The following is a 27267-nucleotide window of genomic DNA, read 5'->3' on the forward strand; positions in this document are numbered from 1 at the left end:
CTCGCGGACAGCCTGGGAGGCGAAGGGAGCAGACTAGCGAGGGTGCTAGTTCCCGGGTGTCCAGAGCACCCACCTGACACATCCACCACTGAATTGGTCGCAGGGGGCGGGAAAGCAGCCGCTTTCGGCTCGGGAAAGGGGTCCTCCCGGCTCAAGGCGCACGCGCGCTATGCCGGCTAGGCGCGCCTGGCATCGAGATTCAGGCACTGGCGCCGACTCAATGGGGCCTGAGGGGGCTCGAGCCCCCCCAATAATTTGTTTGGGGGGGCTCAGCCCCCCCAATAATCGCGGGCGCCTGCCCCTCCAGCAGAGCGCCGCCGCCGTCCCCCGCCTCCTCCCTCGCCATCCAGCCAGCCAGCCGCGCGCCCTAGCCGGCGAGATTAGGGAATCCCCGGGCGGGGGCTCCTGCCTCGCTGCTTCGCGAGAACAGGGGAATCCCGACCGGCCACGCCTCCCAGCCAGCCGATTGGCTGGCTGGGGGGCGTGGCTTGCCCTATTTAGGGCCGGAGCAGAGGGGGCTCGCCCTCTCTTCTCCGGCTAGCCCCCACGTTTTCCAGCTGATCCTGTCGTCGTTGGTGCCTTTTTCCTTCTATCACGTGGAGCTTAAGCGCAGCAGGCGCTGATCCTTCCGGGCAAAGCTGCAGCTGCTGTTTGCATTTCGAGCTGAAATCACTAAAGGAAATTTAATTCCTTCTGGAGTCCGAGCTCCACTTCAACTGCTAGCTTTCTGGGGCTGAAATCACTTGCAGCGCAGCTTCAGTTGCAAGCTTTCCCGGGCGGAAATCACTCGCAGCACAGGGGTGGGCTTTATTCTCATAGGTCCTTTCGTCTGAAAGAGGCTGCTTGGCATAGTTCAGCGCAGCTTTTCTCCACATCGGCTTAAGAGAGGTAAAGGCGACAGTAGCAGCTGCATCGTTGCCGGGTGAGACGCGTCCTTGTATTGTGGTATTGTGCACTGGCTGTCTCTGCGCCAAGGATCACACGTGAGTAGAAAAATCTGGGAGAGTACAGGGGATCCTTTAGCAGCACGCCGGCTGTGAGAAGGGGCGGCGGGGTTGCTTAGTAACGATCTCTTCCTGATAGCCCTTTAAGGAGCCACGTGACCAGGGGGACGGCCGCCATCTTAATAGGGGCAATTTTTGTGGGAATATTCCTTTAAATCAGTACAGGTCTTCGACTTGAAGCATTGAAAAGGGGAGTGAGGTGTGTGCCTGGTGTGTATTGTGTAGTGTGATTTGATTTGCCGGCTCCCACAGGGTGCTGTGGGGGGGGGGGAGCTTTTCTTCAGTGCGCCCGGGTTGAGGCTTATTGTTTCAGACACAGAGGCAGGACGCTGGCAGCCAGGGACAGGAAGTTGATAGCTGTGTTGCTTGGTAACCAGGAAGTTGCGGTCGCCATTTTGAGCTAACCACGTGGTTTGGCCCGGCGGCCATTTTAGGTGAGGCACTCTGTTGTGGGAATTAGATACTCAGTGCTCAGTGTGAGTGCTTCTGCTGTTTATTTCTCTAAAGCTAAGCACAGGAGGCCGATTTTCATAACCTTTAGGCTTTATAAGTGACAATATAGCTCAATTGGTGGATTGGAAGAGAACAAGTTATTTAAGTTAAGCATTTTAAGAGCTCATAGAGGTTTGACTCTGAGTGTTATTATATTAAAGCGCTTTAATTAGGGCTTTAGCGCTCCAAGGATATATATGCAACCCTGAAATATAATTAATTTGATTGCTTTAATAAGTGCTTGCAGTAGTCAACTTATTGCTTGATTCCAATTGTATTTAAACTTATCGAGTGTGGATTCATTTTGGTAATTTAATTCATTTGGTTGGAACTTTAAATTCATTTTGGTTGACTAAGAGAAAGGGCAGATCAATTGCTGCTGGATTCTGATTGTATATCAATTTAATTTAATTGGTGATTAGATTCATTTGGTTGATTTAAGTCCTTTGGTTAGTTAATTACCTCATTGCCTTAGTGTGTTGTTAAGAAACAGTATTTAATATTGCAGGCCAATTTAATTACTTAATTCCGTTTAAATTAATTGGAAGTTGGTTCATTAGGCCAACTCATTTTATTTAGTGGTTACTTTAAATTTATTTGCTTGATCAGGAGCAAGGGCAGTTACTGCCCCCTGCCTACAGTACCCACCCCTTCTGTTTAAAAAACAGTTGAACGCATTATATATATATATATATAAATAAAATAATAATAATAATATTCAAAATAAGATAAAATAAATTTTGCTAGTTGGATTTAATTTCAGAAGGAATCAAGGGATTTAAGCGCATAAGTGATTTAATTGCTGGGGATTTAAATTGCATAAGGTTCTGCATAAGGTAGAGGCCATATAGATTATTGCAATTAATTCGCTTTCGTGGTTCTTATTGGCGGAATTTGTCCTGCTTTGCCTCAGTGCCGAGTAGAGTGGAGGTTTGGGACTGCAATTTGAATGCTGTAAATAACTCTACGTGAATTTTGCTGAGGGGGCACAGTGCCTGGTTTAGCGGTGATTCTTGGCACTGGCCACTAAGCCTCTCATTCCTCCCTCTAGCTAAAAAATTATAGCCTGCAAGCAAATAAGGGTTCTTTCACTGGGAATTTGTTGCCTTAATTAATTGATTTGGGGAAATTTTAAGTTGAGCCTTTTGGATAGAAACACAATTCTAGATATAGTTAGAGAACTAATAATAGCGTATTCATAAATAAAAAATAATAATATAATAAATCTGGGCCTGAGCTAGCGTTAACAGGATTTGAGTCACAGCTACCGGGGTACGTTTTTTTGGAATAGGCGCTGTTTAATCCTAAAGAGTAAGGTTACAGCTAAGTCAGGGCGAGATTGACTCAGCTGTCACAGCCAGCAATTTTAATTTTAAGTGGAACCTTACCCAGTGCTGACAATTCTGAGCTGACTTGGCCGGTGCCACAGTTTAGGAACAGTGGGTCAGTGTAGATAATACTGAGCTTGGCCATCCAGCCTAGCCAGCTTCTACGTTGTGGCCGTCCCCGTCCCCTATATTGTATTCGTTTACTTTAGTCTCTTAGTGTATTGTTAATTAAGTTTGCAATGGATAAATTTGTTACCAAAAAGGCGCGCTTGGAAGTTGATGATACTAAAAGTCAACCTCCGACAATAAATGTTTCGTCAATTGCTTTGTTGTCTTCATGCGAGAACCGTTCACAGCCGAAACCTGGACAATCCGTTAAGGGAAGATCTTTTCAGAAGTCTTGGTTGATCAAATATACATGGCTAGAATATGAAGCATGTACCCAAAAAGTTTTTTGCAAAACCTGCAAAGAGGCAGATGCTAAAAATCTATTACAATTTTCTTCAAAAAAAGAAGATGCATTTATTTCCGTAGGGTTTTCTAACTGGAAAAAGGCTTTGGAAAAATTCCGTCTTCATGAAAATACATTTACGCATAAAGAAGGTGTTCTGAAACTAAATTCCATCAATAACCGAAGTGTGGCCTCCCAATTGAATGAACAGTTACATAGTGATATGAAGAAAGGCCGTTCAGCTCTTGAGGCAATTTTTACTACCGTGCTATTTTTATGCCGACAAGGACTAGCAATTAGAGGGCACGAAGATGTAAACTCTAATTTTTTTCAATTGTTGGAACTCCGAAAGAATGACGTACCTGAGTTAAAAGATTGGTTAGGGCGTTCGGGGTATAAGTGGACGTCCCACGAAATTCAAAACGAGATCATTGATCTACTTGGAAAGTCTGTGTTGAGAAAAGTATTGGCTTCAATCAAGAAGACTGAACATTTTTCTATTATTGTTGACGAAACAAGTGATTCTTCGCTTCACGAACAAGTGTCATTTTGTATTCGTACTGTCGATGATGATTCCTTAATTATCAACGAAGACTTTATTGGCTTATACGAGACCCCCAACACTGAATCACAAACTCTGTTTAGTATTTTAAAAGACGTATTTGCTCGTCTTGATTTGTCAATGGATAACTTAAGAGGACAGTGCTATGATGGTGCCTCGAATATGAGAGGCAAGTTCAAAGGACTAAAAAAGTTAGTTTTGGATATACAACCAAAAGCACATTATGTGCACTGCACTGCTCACAGTTTAAACTTGGCAGTTGTAGACAGTCTCCGCCATCTTACGTCTATGAGGGATATTATGGCCTTAGCCAAGGACTTAATAAACACCGTAAGGGAATCCAACAAAAGGATGGAACTTTTCAGAAGCATACGCTGTGAGAGCGCCAACGACCAAGCTGGTCTACGACCCCTTTGCCCGACTCGATGGACTATGCGAGCTTCTAGTATCTTGAGAATATTGAAAAACTTTAAAGAACTTCTAGAGTTTTTTGAAACATTTTCTGCGGAGGACAAAACAGAGGCAGGTTACAAATGTGCAGGCTACCTTGAGTCAATGTTACAATTCAAAACTTATTTCTTTTTACGTCTTTATTGCCATGCAATGAACCCAGTAGAGGATGTCAATGAAAAAATTCAGTGCCCTCATCTAAGTGTTGCTGATCTGGAAAAAATATATGAGGGCTTGATTTGTATATTGAATGGAAGGCGTGATAGTTTTGAACACTTTTGGGAATTGTGTTTAAAAGAAAAACCTTCACAAGTTGATGATCCTTCGCTTCCTCGGAATCGACGTATACCAAAGAAGTATGAAAACAACGAAGCCAGCTCACCGCACACTTTCAGAACCCCAAAGGAATACTACAAAGCTATTTACATTGAAGTTTGTGAAACGGTGCAATCTTGCATTACTGAGCGGTTTGCATCAACTGGATTCACACAGGTCATTGCAGTTGAACAAGAGTGCTTGCTTTTAGTAAACAGAGGTGAAACAAATTTTGAAAAATCAACTGAGTTTTTCAAAAATGACTTAGACATTGAGAGACTGCGCTTACACTTGAATATGTTAGCCGATATCGCTAATAAAAAACAACTGGTCTTAAAAAACATGCGTGATGTGAGAAAGTACATTACACAAGAGCCTGCAGTTGGAGAAATGTTATGTGAAGTAGTGAAGTGCATTAAGCTTCTCCAAGTAGTTCCAATCACGACAGCAACAGCAGAACGGTCATTTAGCGCCCTTAGACGTCTGAAGTCATATCTCCGATCAACAATGGGACAGAAGCGATTGAACAACTTGGCTGTTCTTCAAGCCCATCGAGATGTTTTGGATGAATTGGATATCCGACCAGTCATCAACGACTTCATATTCAGTAATCCAGTCAGACGGTCGACATTTGCACCTTTCTAAAGGCACTCTAGCCCTAATAATGGTATTTCGAGCAATATTAAAAATCTTTATAAAATAAGATACCGTGCGTGTTTATGTTTTGTTTCTTTTTTCAAAGCCAAAAAGTGTTTCAGGCTTGTCGAGTTTCCCCGAGTGTGGAGTTATAGTCGAGTTTTTGGGGTTCTAATGTTGATCATATGACTCAAAAATACTTTTTAAAAACTTTAAAACTCGCTAATTTTCATCTAAAATTTAGAAAACTTCCCGGGGCAGGGCCCCTGTATGGGCCCCCCCAATATTTTTTATAAGTCGGCGCCCCTGGATTCAGGGCAATATATATTCAAAGCCATATACATATAGCCTTGAATCTATTATCTCGATGCCTTTTAGTAGTGCTCAGTCAAACCTTTACCCGGCTGAGGGCCTTTTCAGATGTTCTAGAGATCTCCAGGTCTAGATCTCTTCAACCATAGTTAATGCCACACGAAGTCCTCAGCTACACAGCTGCCAAGAAGACTTTTTAAATGTGCTGTAAAGTGCAATACTGTATCCAAATGTGACACGAGAAGGCGAGAGTGAGCTATGCAAAATTCAATGCCTTTTTCAAAACTTCTTTTAAAAAGCGTTTTTTAAAAATGTGTGTGTAAAGGTAAAGGGGACCCCTGATCATTAGGTCCAGTCGTGGCCGACTGGGGTTTCGGCACTCATCTTGCTTTATTGGCCGAGGGAGCCGGCGTACAACTTCCGGGTCATGTGGCCAGCATGACTAAGCCACTTCTGGCGAACAAGACAGAACACGGAAACGCCATTTACCTTCCCGCCGGAGCGGTACCTTTTTATCTACTTGGACTGACATGCTTTCGAACTGCTAGGTTGGCAGGAGCAGGGACCGAGCAAGGGGAGCTCACCCCGTCGCGGGGATTTGAACTGCCGACCTTCTGATCGGCAAGTCCTAGGCTCTGTGGTTTAACCCACAGCGCCACCCGCGTCATGTGTGTGTAGATTCCACCAAAGTAGGGTCTTCGTGTCTTTCCTTCGCCTCAAGTCGAAATTTATGTTACCTTTGGGAGTTTCACTGAACTGTTGCTTCTGAGAAGGCTGATACAAAAAAGAGGGAAGGAGATGCAAGAAAGAAGTTACTGGTGTAGGACATCGAGTCTATTAGCCCATTGCATTTGGGGATCTTGAAACAAGCCTTTTTGCAAATTAAAGCATTGGCTTCATAGAATTGTAGAGTTGGGAGGGATCCTAAGGATCATCTAGTCCAACCCCTTGCGATGCAGGAATATGCAGTTGTCCTATAAGGGGACCAAACCTGCAACCTTGGTGTTATCGGCACCGTGCTTGCTTGTACCAGTAATTTTAACAGCACCACAGTACTGGGAAACACAGAAGTGATAGCTGTAAAATGAGACAATCAAACACAGTGTGATTCAAAGTGTTGTGCCAGAACCTGGGAAACTAGGGTTTAAATATTTATTTTACAGTTATGTTCATTAACATAATGGGCATTATTTCTAAACACATTTTAAAAATTGTAGTGATGCTGAGTCATAAAGGTTCACTTATAATTATGGCTCCCTTTGTACCAAAAGCAAAAAAAAATTCTCTTCAAAATGTATATAGAAAATTCTTGGTGGGAAACCTGTTAATCAAGGCAAAGCCTGTTGACAAGGCTTTCAGCATATTGCTGTTTCTGCAAGCACAGGAAAACTCTCTTTTCCTTCCAATGCTAGGAAGTGAAACCAGTCCAAACACATTGTTCTCTTTCCTCAAACTCTTGAACCCATTTCCTTGTTTCTGCTTCAGCTAAACACTATAATCTTTAAACTAAAATTGCACCGTAGGAAGTTTGTGATCTTTCAAAACAAGATTCTGGTGTTTTGCAACTACATTAAGAATGTAGTATGACTGTAATTGTTTACTACAGTTTTCCTAATCTTAAAATGCATTTCAAAAAAGTAAATGTCATCTGATGTTTCACAGGAAGAGCTATATTGTAGTAGCAATCACTTGTGCTCCTGCTTGCAGTTTTTTAAACAAGGTAAAATAACTGCAAAAGCCTATTAACAATATATGCTGGGAGATCCATGCACTTCTGAGAGTGAATGAAGTGAAGTCTATTTGTTTTTAAGAGTATAACACAGATACAGCTTTCATTGCTTTTATGTGCCTTTAAGACCCTCCACCCGATTGCATGCAATACAACATTAGGGGCTATAGCTCAGTTGTAGAGCATGCACTTTGCATGCACCTTGTCCCATGTTCAATCCCTGGCACCGCCAGGAATATCAGGGAAAGACCTGAGATCTCCTTCCAGTGAGTGTAGGTCCAGGGTCCCCAACCATTTTGGTCTAGAGTAGTGGTTCCCAAATAGAAGAGGAGGAGTAGTTTGGATTTGATATCCCGCTTTATCACTACCCGAAGGAGTCTCAAAGTGGCTAACGTTCTTCTTTCCCTTCCTCCCCCACAACAAACACTCTGTGAGGTGAGTGGGGCTGAGAGACTTCAGAGAAGTGTGACTAGCCCAAGGTCACCCAGCAGCTGCATGTGGAGGAGCGGAGATGGGAGTCTGTCGCACTTAACCACTACACCACACTGGTGTAGGGGTCTGCAGAATGTACCCAGGGGGTCCACAGCTCCATCCCTTGCCTCCTCAACTAATTTTTGTCATTTTTGTACAAATTTTATGGTCTATTTTAGTGCTGTGTTATTTTTAATATATTGACCAAAATCGGTTTTGAAATCACACCGTGATAATGGTATTGACCCAGCAATATATTGCTCCTCATGCGGGGGGGGGGGTGAGGGTGAAGCAGTTCAGCCAATTTCATGGCACCTCCGATATTGAACGATGATCTCAACTGATAACGCTGCTGATCTGAGCTGTCTTCCCTCACTGTGAGGGAGACCAGGGCAGCCGATTGCGAGGCGCTGCCTTCCCCTCATGCTGAAAGAGAACAGGGCAGCTGATTGCCCTCACTTCCGGCAACTCCTGCAGCCAAGCTGGCGCCAAGCATATTTCTTTGCTTTCATTTGGATCACATCAGCAAGACGGGTGGGGTGAGGTGGGTCTTCTTGTTGTCTGGGCACCTCCATACACTCCACACTTGGGCAAAAAAAATGAGAGGCACAAATACAAGATGGGGGACACCTGGCTTGAGAGCAGTACATGTGAAAAGGATCTAGGAGTCTTGGTTGACCACAGACTTGACATGAGCCAACAGTGTGACGCGGCAGCTAAAAAAGCCAATGCAATTCTGGGCCTCATCAATAGGAGTATAGCATCTAGATCAAGGGAAGTAATAGTGCCACTGTATTCTGCTCTGGTCAGACCTCACCTGGAGTACTGTGTCCAGTTCTGGGCACCACAGTTCAAGAAGGACACTGAAAACTGGAACATGTCCAGAGGAGGGCAACCAAAATGGTCAAAGGCCTGGAAACGATGCCTTATGAGGAACGGCTAAGGGAGCTGGGCATGTTTAGCCTGGAGAAGAGGAGGTTAAGGGGTGATATGATAGCCATGTTCAAATATATAAAAGGATGTCACATAGAGGAGGGAGAAAGGTTGTTTTCTGCTGCTCCAGAGAAGCGGACACGGAGCAATGGATCCAAACTACAAGAAAGAAGATTCCACCTAAACATTAGGAAGAACTTCCTGACAGTAAGAGCTGTTCGACAGTGGGATTTGCTGCCAAGGAGTGTGGTGGAGTCTCCTACTTTGGAGGTCTTTAAGCAGAGGCTTGACAACCATATGTCAGGAGTGCTCTGATGGTGTTTCCTGCTTGGCAGGGGGTTGGACTCGATGGCCCTTGTGGTCTCTTCCAGCTCTATGATTCTATGATACATACTGCCCAGGTTTGCAGCCCCGGGAGATCACTTTGGTGCTGCTAACGGTGGTTTCACTTCACTCCCTGAGGTGCACTCCATTGTCTCTCAAGACAGGCAGATGCCAACAAGGTCTGGCTCTAATATGGGCAAACCTGTGTTTATGTATTACATCACATCCTCACCGCTGGGTGACGCCTTTGGCAAATTGGCTTGCAAGGCGTTGAACTCACTTTACGTTTTGCTACTGCTTCTTTGTTTGGAAGCTGTTATTATCAACATCTCAACCACCAGGATGCATTTTTGTATTTAAGAAAAATATAAAACACTGGTAACTCAAATACTTTACTCAGGCCAAGAGTCAAACATATTTAAATTATTTACATTACATTAACAGCTTAACTCCCGTGACATTATTCATCTACATACTTTATTTAAACTACTTTACAGCCCTTTATAAAAATGTAACAATTCTTAAGAGGGCAAACCATATTAACACAGCTGAAATGAAGATTTCGGCACCGCTCTTCCAATTATTAACTAGAGATCTTAACTTACTCCCACAAAGTATTAAGAGGGCCTAGCAATGCATTGAGAAACCAAAGTCTCCTTCTGCAGTCCACTAGGGAATTATCTCTTGCAGTATTGCTTTCCACACCAACATTGTGAAGCCCAGTGCTCTCACTTACATGAATACAGTCACACACGTCTGCTTAGAGAGTTTTTGCACGTCGGCAGATTAGGGAGGGAGAATATACAGGTGTGCTTCCAGAAGTCCTGAGCAAACAAATGTCCAGTGTCTGGTTGCTTTTGAAAACTGCATATGAGTTTCAAGAGTTTGAGAGCCTAAATTTCACAGACCTCACTTGCAAAAAGTATTTTTTTCCCACTTTCCAATTGTCATCAATTGGTAAATTGATAAATGGCTGCAAAGGAACAAGGAAGTCTGTAGGTTTTATGGTGGAACATGGGCTACATAACCAATACTTGTATTAAACATGAAGAGGCAGCATGTGGGTAAGGGGTCTAAAAGATGCAAAATTTTGGGTGCAAGATCCCAGTGCAAACACCTAAGTTCTAGTCAGGGGTTGTATTCTCCAGTTCAAATGCAGAGATAATTTATTCCAAATATAAATTATGAAAGTAGCATGCACTTAAGTTTCTCGGGTCTTAAATTGAGTTTTCAGGAGCATTCCAATTTGTATTTTGCATTGGCTTTAAGTACTAATATGCAGTGCCTTCTTGGAAAATAACACTTGGTAAGTTCTGCTGTCAGCAGCCATCATTTGCTTGTTTTGTGTAAGTATCAACTATTATGCAAACCTCTTTTTGAATCAAAGAATTCTCCCACTAGACTGTAGTTTAGTCTCTTATCAGGAAGATTATTGCATGCTTTAAATATCCATCATTAGATTAAAGTGATACAATCCTCCTGATAATGTAGCAGTTCAGAATATAGGTGAGGAACTGTTTCATTGAATGTTCTGCCAAGTAACAAAAAAAGAAATCCTGCACACAGAAAATTAGTGAATCAGGAAGAACCCTAATATGTCAGGGAAAAGCCTACAGTAGTAGCTCTCTCCCTTACACACTAGCTTTCCTCAGGCAGACCAACAGTATAAGACTCCCATTTCCTATTACATGGTGGTATGATCTTAGGAGGTTATATATAGCACATGATTTCCAAATAGACATGGACCAAAGGTAAGCAATTAAGGGTAAGTGGTTGATACAATGTCAAAGTATCAAATAAAATCTTAGAATTTCCACGCACCTTATGCTTGATGAAAGCTCTGTAGATAATTGGTTCAGGAAAAATATGTTTTGTATACCAACATGACAGGATGCGTAAATTTTATCTATTTATCAGACTAAAAATTTCATGTAAATTCAGCTATGAAAATTTCAATTCCTGTGAGGAAACCTTTTTAAATCCTAAATAAATGCAGCAATGCCACATTTTTTCCTAAACATTTAAGCAGCTTAAGGTCAGTTTAACAGAAATGGCCCTTTATAGCTGTCATACAAAGTATGACTTTAAGAAAGCACAATAATGCAAAGGTCCTCCTATGAATGTGGACGATACCAGGGAGTTTTCTGTCTCGCTTAGGCTAAATAGTTGGGAAGGCAACTCAAGATGCTATTCCTTTTTTATGTTCTATCAAACACCTTCTAAAGATAGTTTCTAAACTACTGGAGTTCATTTGAAACATCTGGAACAAGTTTATTCACTTTTGAAAATAAAGTGCACTCACACACATGGTGAGAATTAGGCTATGACAGGAAGAGGTGCAACCATTTCAACATGTAAACTTAAACACCATGCTCCTTTTCATCCCCCAGAGTACTACTGATTTTTAGGCAAATGTTGCTTCTTTTCTCTTGCTACAGTTAAAAGCCATTAAAGCTGCTAGGCAGCCCACTTCTATGTGGCAGTGGATTATGCTTTGGAATGCAGCCAAACATTTAAGAAACAGTAGAATTGTTATCTATTGTATAGGAGGGAGCTTGGTTGCTATTACCATACAATACTGATTTTGAGACTTTAAATGTCACCCTGTATTGTTGGCTGCAAAGGCAGTTATCTGGCTTTGTGGGCACCAGTACCCTGGTTAGGGCACTACAGTATAAATCCAAATATTAATTGGTGGTTGTTGTTGTTTTAAAAAAAGTCTTAAAAGGCATTCTAAGCCTTGTGTTTCAGGGTTTCAGGTAGCAATTATTTGCTATCGGTATTTATATTCTAAAAATCAATATATTTTTTCCGCCAAATATTAATTTTGATAGAAATGAATCAGCATTAGGATATCCATGAAAAACTGTCAGTGAAATTATTCAGCTACATCCCCATGAGGCAACTGCAATTAAAAAGCTCCTGCTGCTGAATGATCAGCATTATGCAAACTAATTTGCAACTTACTATATTGACAACAAGATGGTCTGCCTTTTAATTAACATTCAGCTATGGATATAAAAATTTAAATATTAACAAATAATTTAATTGCTGACAGTTGGCCATCACAAAAGCATAACATTCTTGCCAACGTACGAACCCTCTACAGTATAATCATCCTATAGTACAAATTCTTTACAACTCATCTGCATTTACATAAACATTTCTACAGTTTAATGCAACGTCGTTTGCAAGTTGCAACATCAGCAATAATTAAGTATGCCTTTGTTTTAGAAGTTCATCAATCTGAGTCTTGTACATATTTTTCACATCTTCAAGGTCCAACCTCAGTTCTTCTGCTTCCTCTGCTTTCTCACCATACATCTGGAGAATGGTATTGTACCTCTGATCCAAATCCTGAAACAACACAGCACAATAGTTGATGACTTGCTCTCCACATTTACAAAAGAGCTGTTAAGACACCTTTTAGAATGTCAAGATAGAATATACTAAAAGAAAAGTCAATTCTCTGAATGCCAATCTTTATGTAACCAAAACAATACCAACCACACACAATTACTGCATTTATTCGCCGCTTCACAAACACAAAAAAAGTCTCAAGGCAACTTTCAACAACATAAAATACAGAAACAGCTAAAATCAGTTTTAGCAAGAAGCAAAATAAAGCAAACAAAATTTATTGAAGTGTTCATTCGCCTGCTCCCCTAAGTTCATCCAGCAGTACTAACAAAGTCCAGCCCACTAAAAGATGAGCACCACAAAAGAGGCAAGAATCATACAAGGGTATGATCCAAAATTAACCACCCAAAACCTGGTAAAACAGGATAGCCTTAGCCTGGTGTCCAAAGCTGTTAATGACGACACCAGGGAGAGCATTCTGCAGATGAGAAGCCACGAAAAAGGCCAATTCATGCATTGCCACCCTCCTTCATAGAAGGCACATAGAGAAGGGCCTCAAAAAATCATTGCGGGGTATTTGGGTCCTGAGTCACATAAGCCTTTTTAGGTCAAAATCTACTATGTGCAAAGTTGCATGTCCCATTAAGGACCCTAGAAACTGCATTTTGCATTAGCTGCAGGTTCCTAACCTGGTTTACTTAGAAGTAACTCTTGTAGTGTTCAGTGAAAATTATCCATTAGTGAGTATGTTTAGGAATGCAAGCACTGCTTTTCACTGTACTTTGTAATAAAGCATTTCACTTTACATGTACAGCAGGGACATATTTACAGAGGCTGCGGAATACATTTCAGATATCATCGTAGAAACAAGCTACCTACCCTTAGCTGTGCACGTAGCTTGGGAATCTCCTTCACTTTTTCTTCTAAGTCGTCATTTTGATTTGTCAGCTTTACCAGCTCTTCTGCCATTACTGACCGAGTTCTTTCAAGGTTTCCGATTTCCAGCTAAGGTAACAAACATTTGACAGTTAAAATTCTACCAAGTTACTAATTCTGTTTCCATTAAAAGTAATCAGGAGTGTTAAGCTTGCAAGCTTATGTCCCATATTACGAGTAAGGAATAATGCATGAAAGTGGTGTTTCCAGCTACCCCACCCCTTGCCCTTGAAAGCCTTATAAGAAGCTGCTGCAGAAGAGGGACTGTGAGCAACATCATGGAACAGATGTTTCTAGGGCTAAGGTAAAACTGTGAAGCTCACTTGTTATTTCTGCCATTGGATGCTGCATGTTGCTTTATTTTATACTATTGTGTATTTTTTGTGTTATTATTCTTGCCCTCATTTTGTTACGTTGTTATGAAATGGTTGCTATGTTGCTGTTTTGCTACGTTATTGTGAAACTGGTTTTGTAGTGTTTGTTTGAAACGCACCCCGTTTCTTTGTTGTCAGCCACTTTGAGCATGAAGTATAAAATAAAATAAATAAATATATTCGTTTAAATAAATAAATAAAATGAAGGGATTAAGGTAAACCATTCCTACAAAGCAAAACCGACACAAGGTTTCAAATTATAACTGTGGCATATACATTTATTGTGTGCCTACAATATATTACGAAGTTCCATCTCTTGTTCTGGTGTAGCAGCAATACACAAGCATTTGGATTCAGAGGACAAAATAAGAGAATTGAAACTGTGCTGCTCCCACTGCTAACTGGAAGGTATTACAGCAGCTCATGAGCCTGAAAAATGGAAGAAGTTACGAACACCTATTATGGTAGCTAACCTCTTACAGTAGTTACTTCCTACAAGTTACTGCAGTACAGTGGTGCCTCGCAAGATGAAAATAACCCTATTAGCGGCTTAGCGGATTAGCACTATTAGCGGTTTAGCAGCTATTAAAGGCTTAGCGGCTAAAAGGCTATTAGCGGCTTAGAAAAAGGGGGGGAGCGGGGAAAAATCAGAACACTCGCAAGACATTTTCGTCTTGCGAAGCAAGCCCATAGGGAAATTCGTCTTGCAAAGCAGCTCAAAAACGGAAAACCCTTTCGTCTAGCGGGTTTTCCGTCTTGCGAGGCATTCGTCTTGCGGGGCACCAGTGTATTTCACAGCAGATGGAGAGAAACACTGCACTATATTTTTCTCACTGTGCCACGTGTTGGAACTCCCCACTAAGATGTTTCTAAAACATTTCTATAATTTGTTCAACAGCTATCAAAGTGTCTGTGTTCACACAAGACTTTTCTGGGCTCCTGCTACAAGCCCTGATATGCCCCCAAAATGGACATTTTGGGAGGTTGGGGAACCCTCTGGAATTTGCTCTAGGGAGATCCTCCAATGGACTGACAATACTGCATGTATTAGGCCAAAGACTAAACTCTGGCAAAACAAGCCCATAAAAATGAACTGATCACATCTGTCTGTCAAGTATGTATATCACACATATGGAACACCTATACCTACTTATGTTTAGATACACAGGTCAACACAGGTTACCTGTAGGTGAGAAATCTCGCCTTCTCGCAATTTTAATTGTGACTGCAGGTTTTCAATAATGCTTGAGCCTGCTCCCATTCTCATTGCGTCATATAGATTGTTCCCACTTGTAGACACTGAACCAAAGGAATGATCATGTTGGTCATCCTGCAATAAAAATTGTGATACACCCATGTAACTGAATACTTAGCAGTATGCAAGATATTATTTTGTACCTAAAGAATGATACAACTTTCAAGATTGACACTAGAATGTTAACTTTTTTATGTTTAAACAGCACTTGCAAAAACAAGTGAAGACAGCCAGTTTGGTATGGTGGATTAAGAAGTGGATTCGAAACCCTCCTCAGCCATGAAGTTCATGTGATAACCCCTGGCCATTCAATATTTAGCATCCTAATCACCATCACTGGGTTGCTGTGAGGTCTGAACTGTTTGGAAAGCATTTCATGTAGATATTTTAAAAATGGTCTTTGCAATTTTTGTTAGCAAATATATATATTCAGTGGTTTGTAGAAGTAATGTTCTGGAAAGAAAATACCACATTTAAATCATTTCATCTTCTGATACTGATAAAAGGCTATATCCAAAACCTGTCAGTTAAGCTCTCGTCAGGTTTCATCCAAAGTGGAATTTCCTCATGAGAGCCAAAATGTACCACAAAGGGAGAGAAGCAAGTTTATTTTCTAATTACCAGCAAATATTTTAACCTTCTATGCGTCACATTAACTGGTGAAACTACTTCAAACTACCTGCTCTCATTTTTAGCAGTGAGGTTTTGCTGGATTCAAGAAAACAATTAAGACAGCACAATGATATTAATAAAAAAAGACACCGAAGGAGCAAATAAAGGTCAAATGATACATGGAACAATACCTGGGATACAAAGGATGCCTGGAGACCTGCCATATCAACCCCACTTATTGAGCTTGAACGTGACAGAGTTGGAGTGCTTGAGACAGTTTCCATTGTTGATGAAGTGTATAATTTACGCTCCTAAGAGAAAATGTACAATATCCAAAGAGAAGAGCAATATTAGTGCAAAGAATTTACCTACTTTGAAATACTCACTAAGATGATGACGAAAACATGACAAACACAAGATCTCCTGTTAGGCAATTCACTTGCAACGTCAATAAATTAAGCAACAAAATGGACTTGATAGCACTGCTTACTCTGCCCCTTCAGCTTCCAAAGTCACATCATCTACAGAACTTGCTGATTATTTGAAGCAAAGTAACTTCACTTAGTAATCACACAGAGCAGAATGAAACCCTAATGTCATGTTAGCATCGGAGACACTGCTGATGAAAGAGCAGCATGCTTGCTATTTTTTGTCAGTGTAGGAATTTACATTGTATATGTAACATGGTCGGCCAATTGGTGCCAAAGAAGGATAGAACTTTCTTTATGTATGCCACAACAGCAGCAAGAATACTTATCGCAAAGTATTGGAAGACACAAGTCTACCCACCCTGGAAGAATGGCAGATATGGAATTGGCAGAAATGACTGGCAGAATCCGAGACCAGGGAGAAGAGTCGGTGGAAGAAGATTGGAAAAAGTTTAAAGACTACTTACAGAAATATTGTAAAATTTATGAATGTTAGAATGATGTTGGATAGAAATTAAGTGGTTTATAGCTGTAATGTTATAAGGGAATATGAGAAAATGAACTATTAATAGGTAAAAATCCAATGCTAAAATATTTTAAGATTGAAGATCAGGATAAACAAAGAGGGGAGGGATTTGCTGAACTAACAAACTATACTGGAATACAGAAAAGGGAGGCGTGAGGAGGTCCGGGAAATAAGCAGATGAAAGATAAGTTATTGAAAGATTGAATTGTTTTTAACTATTTTTATTTTGTATTTTTCTTTTTTTTTCTGTTTTGTAATATTTTGAAAACCTTAATAAATATCTTTTTTTTAAAAAAAAAAATACATTGTATATGTAACATAAAGACTTCTTCAGTATCCTCAAGTGAAGTACAAACAAATGGAGCATCCCCAAAGGTGTCCAAGAGCGAACTAAAATGAGGGAATATTCTCAGGATTGAAGGCCAATGGGAAACCCAAGGGAAAGAGAAGGTTCAGGGCAGAAGAAGAAGAGGAGTTTGGATTTGATATCCCACTTTATCACTCCCCTTAAGGAGTCTCAAAGCAGCTAACATTCTCCTTTCCCTTCCTCCCCCACAACAAACACGCTGTGAGGTGAGTGAGGCTGAGAGACTTCAGAGAAGTGTGACTAGCCCAAGGTCACCCAGCAGCTGCATGTGGAGGAGCGGGGACGTGAACCTGGTTCACCAGATTACGAGTCCACTGTTCTTAACCACTACACCACACTGGCTCTCAGTGTGACTTAAGGGCAGTGTGACTTAAGGTCCCAGAAGGAAGTATAAAGCCCACAAAATAAGAGGTTGTGGCCCACTGTCATGACAATTTCTATTGTGAACCACCCTGGGATCTTTGGGTGCAGGGTGGTATACAAATAATAACAACAACAGTTGTGTTGTTATTACAGACAACTAAACCAGAATTTATATTGTATATAGTGTATGGCACTATCAAGAGTGGAACACAGAAATGAAGATCCCAGAAAGCTACCATCTTGCCTGACAACTGCTTTGTGTGCTCATTTAAGGCTTGCTTTGTCTCCAAGAACTATGGAAAGTGGTTAACATGAACAAGCACCTTTTCTCTTGCAGTTTCTTGTACAAAAATTGCTTTCTTCTTTTCCTGCTCAACTTTCATTTTCTCCATTTCCAGCTGAGTAGCTAACAGCGTCTTCAGAAAACAAAAAAAGATGTAGTTATTCACTGAGAAATCTTATTTGCGAAAGCAATGTTATTATCAAAGAATATATCAAAACCTTTTCTTTCTTTGCCTCTCCAACAGTTTTCACATACTCTTCTTTAAGGTTTTCCAGCTCAACTTCATACCTGCGCCAAGAGCAAGAAAACACATGTACAATCTCAGTAAATAAGAGGGATCTTATTATAAACATACTGTTTTTGTACTTCTACTATTTTTATTATATAGCTTTGTTTGTACTAATTTCAATTAAAAAAAACTTGAATAAATGAAATGAAAATAAAATGAAATAAATGCACTGAAGTAGCATGAGAGATTTACTACAGTGGAACCTCAGTTCCCGAACTCCTCTGTTGTCATATGTTTTGGTTCTCGAACACCAAAAACCCAGAAGTAAATGCTTCCATTTTCAAACGTTTTTCGGAACCCAAACGTGCAACACAGCTTCCACTGAGTGCAAGAAGCTCTTGTAACCAATGGGAAGCTGCGCCTCGGTTTTTGAACGTTTTGGAAACCGAATGGGCTTTTGGAATGGATTTCGTTCAAATACCGAGATATCACTGTATTGTATCTGGCAGTCAAGATTATATAGAACTTGCAAAATGGAAAACAGGCCAATCTGGCTGCGGCTAATGGCAGCTGCAAGTCCAAGAACATCCGGCAAGCCACAGGTTTCTCATGCCTGCAGTATACGTTGTCACTTTTTCTGCTTTCTAAGGCATTAGGAAAAATGCTCCCAATAGAATGCATGTGTCCTGAAAGCATCTGAGACGCTAAGAAAACAATATTACTGAGCGGCCATACAAGTGGCACAAAAAATAGAATAAACTATAGAGAAGAAGAAGAAGAGTTTGGATTTGATATCCCGCTTTATCACTACCTGTACGAGTCTCAAAGCGGCTAACAATCTCCTTTCCCTTCCTCCCCCCCAACAAACACTCTGTGAGGTGAGTGGGGCTGAGAGACTTCAGAGAAGTGTGACTGGCCCAAGGTCACCCAGCAGCTGCATGTGGAGGAGCGGGGACGCGAACCCGGTTACCCAGATTACGTGACTACCGCTCTTAACCACTACACCAGTTAAAGAAGTCTTAAATTTTTAAAGCAGCATTGTTCATTACACCCCACCTAGCTATTTCAACCATGTTTTACACTTTCAGAGAAATTGTTGTAAACTTTAGAAGCAATTTACCGATTGTTTTCATTTTCTAGTTTCTTAAGCCTGGCTTTCTCTGTCTCGAGCTGTGCTTGAAGGCGGGTATTTTCTTGCCTTAGGAGGCTATTTTGGGACTCGGTGGAAGAAAGCTGGATTTTATTGGCAAGAAGTTCCTCTGTAGCAGCGCGTTCTCTTTCAGCCTGTGCTGCCAAGGCAGTCTGAGATTCCCCTAACAGTAAGAGAACATTACTAGTTAGAATTTACAAATTTACGGAGGAGAGGGGTATCAGTGGATACTAGCCATGATGGATGGCTATGCTCTGCCTCCACAGCTGGAGACAGCAATGCTTCCGAATACTAGTTGCTAGAAACCACAGGAGGGGAGAACCTTCTTGTGCTCATCTTCTGCTTGCTGCTTTCCCACAGGCTTCTGGTTGGCCACTGTGAGAATGCTGGACTATATAGGCCATCAGTCTGACCCATCAGGCTCTTCTTGTGTTCTTAGGAGGGGAGTGTAGCTTTTGGTAACTTTATGACCTCTCCCCCAAAGCTATTATCACATTAAATGCATGTATATATCGAACATGGCTCTTAGGTATGTCACATGCAAAGGACTATGGATTTAAGGCAGAGATGGTTCCTTTTAGACACTGGCTGGATCACTGCCTAGGTTGTTTTCCCCTTCTAAGGAAGATTGAGGAGGGGGTGAGGAATAAACTGAGCCTGCACACGAGATCAATGGTACCTAGTCAGACTAGTTTTCCACCCACTTGGGTTGGGAGCAGAAGAAGCTGTAACCAGAGAAGCAAAATCAGAACCACATGGAACTGTGCTTTAGTGTTTTCTGGTCACACATAGGCTTCTGTAGATCCCTGCCAAATCGTCAGACGCACCATCAGAACACATATTCCAGATACATGCCTGTATCTCCTATTCTCTCTCTGTGTGTGTGCCTGCATAATCATGAGTTCCCATTCATATCCATTAATTTTGTGCTATGCATGGAAGTTCTTGAGACTTGCCCCCTCCCCCCCAAAAAATCCACTGACCAACAACTTTTGCCTTACCAAGCCTATCAGAGAGATTCTTTTCTAACTTCTCCCACGACAAGGTCTGTGCTCCCAAGGTTGCTTGCAGGTTTTCTATCTGCCGGAGCAGGGGCCTTGTAGCAGATGTAACACTTTGACTCAGCTCCTGGTTGCGAGTCTCTGCTTCCTGAAGTCTCTGAAATTATAAATTGGGTAAGCACTACTTTAAGCCCTAAAATACCATGAACAGAACCATCTGAAGCTTTATCCCTATTCAGGCAAATACAGTATTGTGCCACGTCCTCCATTTACTGAAAAGTTTTCGTTAATGTACTGCAAAAAAAAGTTAGCAAGTAAGCAGTATGGTATTACAGACAGCAGCAGCTTTAAGCAGTATACCATTTGCTGTGCCACAAATCATTTAACCGCACAATGAAAAGTTGGATTTTGCTGCTCAGCTACAATATACAATTGACCATCTACCTATTTTGCTTATTTTGCACAATTGCTTCTCCTAGTTATTAGAAGGAGCAAGGCGTTATCTATGGGACTGAGCCCCACCTGCTGGCCACTGGCAAGACTATCAAGCCTCTGCACAAGTCCAAACCATGGAAATATTTGTTGCTTTGCTAAATACAGTAGTCACACACTGCTTGTTATTGAAACTGGAAATCCAAGAAGTCCAAACTGATTGATAAATCTTGAATGTTCAGTAGAGCATGCCTGTTTCTAACTCTCTGCCCAAATTAAAAGTAGCCATGTGCTCCCTTTTAAAATTTCCTGTCATGGATCACTGGAAGGAGCATCAATAGTCAACCGTTCGTGAATTAGAAAACAATTTTTTCCTAGCATTTGTAAGAGGCAAAAAAAGACAGATCTCAGAGAACAATCTGCCAGAGTACCTGCTGAAGTTCATTAATTTCCTGGCGCAAATAATCCTCCTTTCTAGCCGTTTGTTGTTCTGCACGTTGCAGGGCCACTCTCAAGTCTGTCACCTGCAACACAGGGATACAAATACGGTATGCCGAATTGAATATGCAGATCTAACACTCCACTGGCGTTTTATCATGCATCGACACCAGTTGGCACCTCCTATAATTCTGACTATCACACCCAGAACACCATTAGGTTGCTTAAGGAGTTATCATCATTACTTTACCACTATGCTGTAGCTGCAGCACAAAGAGCAAGTGCATCCTCTTTCAAATACTTCAAATCTAGTGCCTTAGTAATGATAAATGAGAAGTAAGCTAATACCCTTTTAATTTCCCCCCTTAAGATTTGCAGCCTTTCAATGGCTTTCTATGTAATTTTAAAGCATGTCCCTCTGCTTCATTCATTCCTACTTGTAATTATGCCAAGTACATGTTAAATTAGATTTTTCTGGGAATCACTTATAATGTGGTTTTCAGGCTGCACTGCTATGACATGTAAGCATTACAACATATACAACTGGCAAAAGAAAAACACTTGCAAACTTTAGTTGTACCCAACACTGACCTGAATTGCTAAAGCCTCTTGTTGCTGGCGAGCCTCCTCTTGGGCCTTCTCTAGAGCTAAGCCCAGCTGCTCCTTCACTTTCCGTTCATGGCTTAATGCTGCTTCTTGAGCCTCACAGTCTTTCGCAGCATTGGCTCTGTGAAGATCTGCAAGTTCCCTGTGAAAAATATGCATTTTAAACATAGGTATGCATTGAAATTGATGGACATGAGTAAGTCCATTCTTTTTAGTAAGTCTACTCTTGAGTAAAACTTAGTTGAACGCCATCCTATGTTTATGTATTTTAAAATCCAACAGGAAAACAAAATGCACAGTATTGCAAAGACTGGGGAAACCTAAAAGAGAATGTTGTCTTCTAGGCACAATAAATATCTGCTCTTGTCCATTTTTATGGACATTGCCTTACTTGTATGCACTATCAAGAGCTGCCTGCACACTTCGGTTCTTCTCTTCCAGATCCTCAAGATCCGTCTGGAGTCTGGTAATATCCTTCTCTTGCCGTTCAACCACACTGCTTAGCTGCTTGATGCTCTCCCTGTGCTGCTTTTCAACTTCTTCTTTGCCATCCAACACCTGTTACAATGAAAAGGCATCACAACCTAGTGCTTAACTTCTCTTTACAGAGCTTTAAAAATCACTCTGCACAGAAAACAGCTGCTACCTTTATCGAAAGCTAGACTAAGGAAAAATATAAGCAATGAAGGTAAATCATTCAGAAGCTTCACAGAAAGTTTTACAGAAAATATCATTACGCTAACAAAGAAGGTTAAACCTGATTGTGTGTCTCTGTGCCTTTACATTCACTTTTTTGGCATCTGAAATGGGCACACATTTGCAGTGACAGTGTTGAAGTTAGTGGACTTTGCTACCAAACTGCGCGCTGCAGTTAAGAATGGATGAATCAGTCTATTTCTGGTCCATGGGTTGTATTCAGTAGTGGCTTTGCAATAATACAAGAACCTCTGTTTGTGCAAGGCAGGACTCCTGTGTTTTGCTGACCGCTCTTACTCAGTGCAGCCTTCTGTGCACCCCAAAAGTGTCTTCTGAGGGTTGGGGGCCCTCTGGAACAGTGTGTGATATGACACAGAGGGCTGTAGTTAGTGAGAGGAAGATTGATGAAAATGGCAGCCCTCCCTTGCCCTAGCAGTGGTGCTTTCACTAGTGGAAAGCTAAAATTGGATACAGTCCCATGACATTTTCATGTGTGTTTATTGTCATAAGAACCTTGTTAGATCAGGCAAAAGGCCCATCTAGCCGAGCATTCTGTTCTCTCATTGGCCAAGCAGATGTCCATATGAAACCCATTTCAGGACTTGAGTGTGATGCCACTCTCCTACTCATTATCTCAGCAACTGGTTTTCAGATGCATGCTGCCTTAAAGGTAAAGGTAAAGGTACCCCTGCCCGTACGGGCCAGTCTTGACAGACTCTAGGGTTGTGCGCTCATCTCACTCTAGAAGCCGGGAGCCAGCGCTGTCCGCAGACACTTCCAGGTCACGTGGCCAGCGTGACATCGCTGCTCTGGCGAACTGGCACCAGAGCAGCACACGGAAACGCCGTTTACCTTCCCACTATAAAGCGGTACCTATTTATCTACTTGCACTTAAGGGTGCTTTCAAACTGCTAGGTGGGCAGGAGCTGGGACCGAACGACGGGAGCTCACCCCGCCGCGGGGATTCGAACCGCCGACCATGCGATCGGCAAGTCCTAGGCGCTGAGGTTTTACCCACAGCGCCACCCGCGTCCCTTAGCCATCGTAATTAGCAACCATTGTCAAAAAAGCTTCAACTAATGCAAAATTTCTGCCTCTTCATAGAACACATTCAACTGGTTCTATTTATTCATTTAAAATATTTTTAAGCAGCCTTCAGCTGAAGCTTCCAAGAATGCAAAGAAAAAAAATGAAACCACTGAATAACTAAAAGAGCAGATAGAAAGAGTAATAAAACCAGCAACAGCTATCAATTTTCCTCCAGGCACAATTCAAGGTGCTGGTTCTCACCCTTAAAGAGAGATTTATTTATATACCCAATACTGCTTCTTCCCATGAGGGAAACATGGTAAACTATGCTCTATGGAACAGACCCGACTCCATGTGCCCTCACTACATAAGTTGAATACATCTGCTGCAAGAAGCAGAGCTTTAACCACAAGGCTGTGGCAAGGCTTTCACAATAAGACTCAGAGCTATTCTGTTTTTTCCCCATTTTTGGAGAGAACTCTGAAAATAATATGGCTGCTCTTTGGCCACTATGGCTTTATATTTTACTGGGTTAAAAAAAATCCTGTTGGAAGCCTTCTTGATTCTTAAGAGGCAGGTTACACATTTTAAAAAATAATAAGTGAATTGACACATAGATAAAAGGCATGCAAACCCTTCCAATGCTATGTCTAAAAATTTACCCAACCTGTTTCAAATGCTGTAACTCTTCTTCTAATTCCGTAATCTTTTTATTCTGCTTTGTATTTGTTTTTTCTCTTTCCTTTTCCTTTGCCCTTAGCTTTTTAATGATGTTGGAATTTTGCAACTGTTGTTTTGAAAGCTTTTCCCCTGAAAAGAAAGATAGATCTGGTAAGTGGGGATCGATGCATATTTAACATAGGACTATGACTCTTCACATTCCAATTCTTTAACCTCCAATTATTTGGGCAAATGGGCTTTGAATGGGCATGTAAACTAACTTAATCACCAATGAAGAATATAATCATAAAAATGACTTGAAGCCATGTACATAATTTCCCTGGCGTGTGAACTGGGATACATATAATCAGGTAAGACTAAAGACCCAAACCCTATGCATCAATCTTGAAGTAACATATATTTATAAATTCAGGTAGGTAGCAGTGTTGGTCTGACGCAGTCAAAATATATTAAAAAAATAAACAAATTGTCCAGTAGCACCTTAGAGACCAACTAAGTTTCTGAAGAAGTGTGCATGCACACAAAAGCTTATACTAAGAACAAACTTAGTTGGTCTCTAAGGTGCTACCGGACCTTATTTTATATATACTGTATTTTTCGCCCTATAGGACGCACTTTTTCCCCTCCAAAAATGAAGGGGAAATGTGTGTGCGTCCTATGGGGCGAATACAGGCTTTGGCTGAAGCCTGGAGAGCGAGAGGGGTCCATGCGCACCGACCCCTCTCGCTCTCCAGGCTTCAGGAAGCTCTGCGTGACCCACCGCGGCTTGGCACCGAGCTCCGGAGGGTCGCGCAGAGCTGCCTGCCCTCCCGGGGTCCGCGCAGTTCTGCGTGACCCTCCGGAGCCCGGTGCCAAGCCGCGCAGAGCTGCCTCCCCTCCTGGGGTCCGTGCAGCTCTGCGCGACCTTCCGGAGCCCGGTGCCAAGCCCCGCCAGGCTCCGGAGGGTCGCGCAGAGCTGCCTGCCCTCCTGGGGTCCGCGCAGCTCTGCGCGACCCTCCAGAACCTGGCGCCAAGCCCCGCCAACCTCCAGAGGGTCGCGCAGAGCTGCCTCCCCTCCCGGGGAACCCGGCGCCAAGCCGCGGGAAGCCTGGGAGCGCAGGCAGCTCTGCGCAATCCTGCGGAGCCCGGCACGGCTTGGCGCCGGGCTCCGGAGGGTCACGCAGAGCTGCCTGCCTTCCAAAGCCTCGGGGGCGCTAAAGAGCGCCCCCGGGCTTTGCGCAGCTGTCCGCAAGCCTGGGGAGACCGGCGCGGCTCCCTAGGCTTGCGGATAGCAGGCTGTTCTGGGAGCTGGGGTCGGGGGAAGCCCAAGCCCCGTGCCTGGGGGGGAAATATTTTTTTTTCTTTATTTCCCCCCCCAAAAAAAACCTAGATGCGTCCTATAGGGTGGTGCGTCCTATGGGACGAAAAATACGGTATATATATTTATAAGAGATACTAAAAGTTTTTATCGAAAGATTTGCAGGCATCTCAGTTTATTCCTTTGCCTTATATGAGCAAAGAAAAATCCAACAGTATCTGCAGAGCTGTTTGCTATCTACCGTATTTTTCGCCCTATAGGACGCACCGTCCCATAAGGCGCACCTAGTTTTTTGGGGGGGAAATAAAGGGGAAAAATTATTTTTCCCCCCAGGTGTGGGGCTGGGGCGGGGGAAGCCTGAGCTTCCCCCGACCCCAGCCCCCAAACAGGCAGCTCTCTGCAAGCCGTGGGAGCCCAGCGCTGGCTTCCGCTGCTTGCTGAGAGGTCCGCAAAGCCTGGACATGCTAAGCTCGGCACGTGCAGGCTTCAGCATGCAGGCAACTCTCCGCAAGCAGCGGAAGCGCTCCTCCTGCTTGTGGAGAGGTCCGCGAAGCCTAGAGAGCAGAGGGGTCGGTGCGCACCGACCCCTCTCGCTCTCCAGGCTTCAGCGAAAGCCTGCATTCGCCCATAGGACGCACACACATTTCCCCTTCATTTTTGGAGGGGGGAAAGTGCGTCCTATAGTGCCAAAAATACAGTAATCTGATAGTCAGAAAACACAATAAGAGCCCTAATGGATCAGATCTAAAGCCTATCTATGTCCCCATTCCATTTCACAGAAGCCAACTGGGAGCCTATGAAAAGATAACAGGTGTAGTGTACCAAAGCTTGTGTAAAATTAAAACAAAAATGGGAAGAATCCAAAGCTACCAGAAATGCTCTAAAGCACACATAAGCAGCATTCACACATTACGCTAAACCTTGATTTAGCTAGACATGACGCCAGGAAGACTTTGACATTCACTTCTGAGTTTCCCTGAATTCTAGCATGTTATATCACCCAGACCAGTGATTGTAACTTAACCCTATGATCTGTTTAAAGAATTCATCTTCTTAATCCGTGGTCTGAGTTTGCCTTGTTTTGAAACTGAAACTAAACATTGCTGAAGGCCTCCCACCCACAAAGGAGGAGGGTAGGGGGAATGGCCTGCTGAACCAGAGGTTCACCGTTGCCCCTTCCTGGTCATGTTTGTCTCACTAGGCTAGGATAGCCTCAAGTGGGCAACGATACAGACTTGTTCTCTGAATATACGATTGAAGCTTGCTTCTCCTTTTAACATTACTCTTGTAGAAACAACATGATAGAAAAATTTAGTTGCAACTGAGCCTAGGGTTAACATTGTACAGTTGTACCTTGGTTCTTGAATGCCTTGTGACTCAAACGTTTTGGCTCCCGAACGCTGCAAACCCGGAAGTGAGTGTTCCGGTTTGCAAACGTTTTTTTGGAACCCGAATGTCCGAGGCGGCTTCCAATTGAGTGCAGGAAGCTCCGGCAGCCAATCGGAAGCTGCACCTTAGTTTTCAGAAGTCGAATGGACTTCCGGAACGGATTCTGTTCGAGAACCAAGGTATGACTGTATCTCAGAAGCAGCTGTCAAGGTCTAAGATGCACATCAACTGGTTTGTGTAACTCAGGGCTAAAGCCTTGATATTCCACCTTTTTGGAGGGCTACACACACCTAGCTTTACCCTTTCATAAGCCATTAAAATTTTCACACCCTAAATTGCTTTTTGAAAAAATAAATTTGAAGAGGGAATCTATTCTTCCCTTGCCAGCAAGGGCTGTAGTCAAAAAGTATTTCTTATAGAATAAATTTAAAGTGACCAGGCATTTGAAGTAACATATGTAGCTAGTTTCCCAGGAACTGTTTTTAAGAAACTAATACTCACCTTCCTCCATTAATCCTTTAATTTGTTCATCTTTCTCCTTTAGTATTTCAGCGGTTTCATTACTGTTCAATCTAGTTGCTAGATCTTCTTTGAGAATCTTTACTTCCTAAAGAAGAAACACAAATAATGATTGTACCATTTATACATTTTGACTGTGACTTTTAATATTTTTTACTTCACAGTAGGTGGGGCCTACCTCATTATGACAATCATAGCTGTTAATCGTTAACAATCTGTGCATCTCATGATTTTTAGCCTGAAGCTAGTCTAAAAGCTAATACATTTTTTAAATTACAAGATCAGCTGC

At 42.3% G+C, this 27267-nt stretch overlaps 1 protein-coding gene across 1 annotated transcript in view; it reads right to left on the reverse strand.

Annotated features, from left to right (window-relative positions):
• Positions 1-9386: 9386 nt before the first annotated feature.
• TMF1 (TATA element modulatory factor 1) overlaps positions 9387-27267 on the reverse strand; it is a 26227-nt gene continuing 8346 nt past the window's right edge. The window contains exons 5-17 of the mRNA XM_081180633.1: positions 26961-27066; positions 23760-23902; positions 21759-21925; positions 21353-21509; positions 20755-20847; positions 19892-20048; positions 18861-19053; positions 17730-17799; positions 17552-17644; positions 15736-15855; positions 14861-15007; positions 13247-13372; positions 9387-12364 (exon numbers count right to left, since the gene is read on the reverse strand). Coding sequence (XP_081036759.1) covers positions 12221-12364; positions 13247-13372; positions 14861-15007; positions 15736-15855; positions 17552-17644; positions 17730-17799; positions 18861-19053; positions 19892-20048; positions 20755-20847; positions 21353-21509; positions 21759-21925; positions 23760-23902; positions 26961-27066 — 1716 coding nt within the window. The 3' untranslated portion in view covers positions 9387-12220. The remainder of the gene's footprint in view (positions 12365-13246; positions 13373-14860; positions 15008-15735; positions 15856-17551; positions 17645-17729; positions 17800-18860; positions 19054-19891; positions 20049-20754; positions 20848-21352; positions 21510-21758; positions 21926-23759; positions 23903-26960; positions 27067-27267) is intronic.

Source organism: Podarcis bocagei (assembly GCF_964188305.1).
Source record: "Podarcis bocagei genome assembly, chromosome: 2".
Classification (NCBI taxonomy): Eukaryota; Metazoa; Chordata; class Lepidosauria; order Squamata; family Lacertidae; genus Podarcis; species Podarcis bocagei.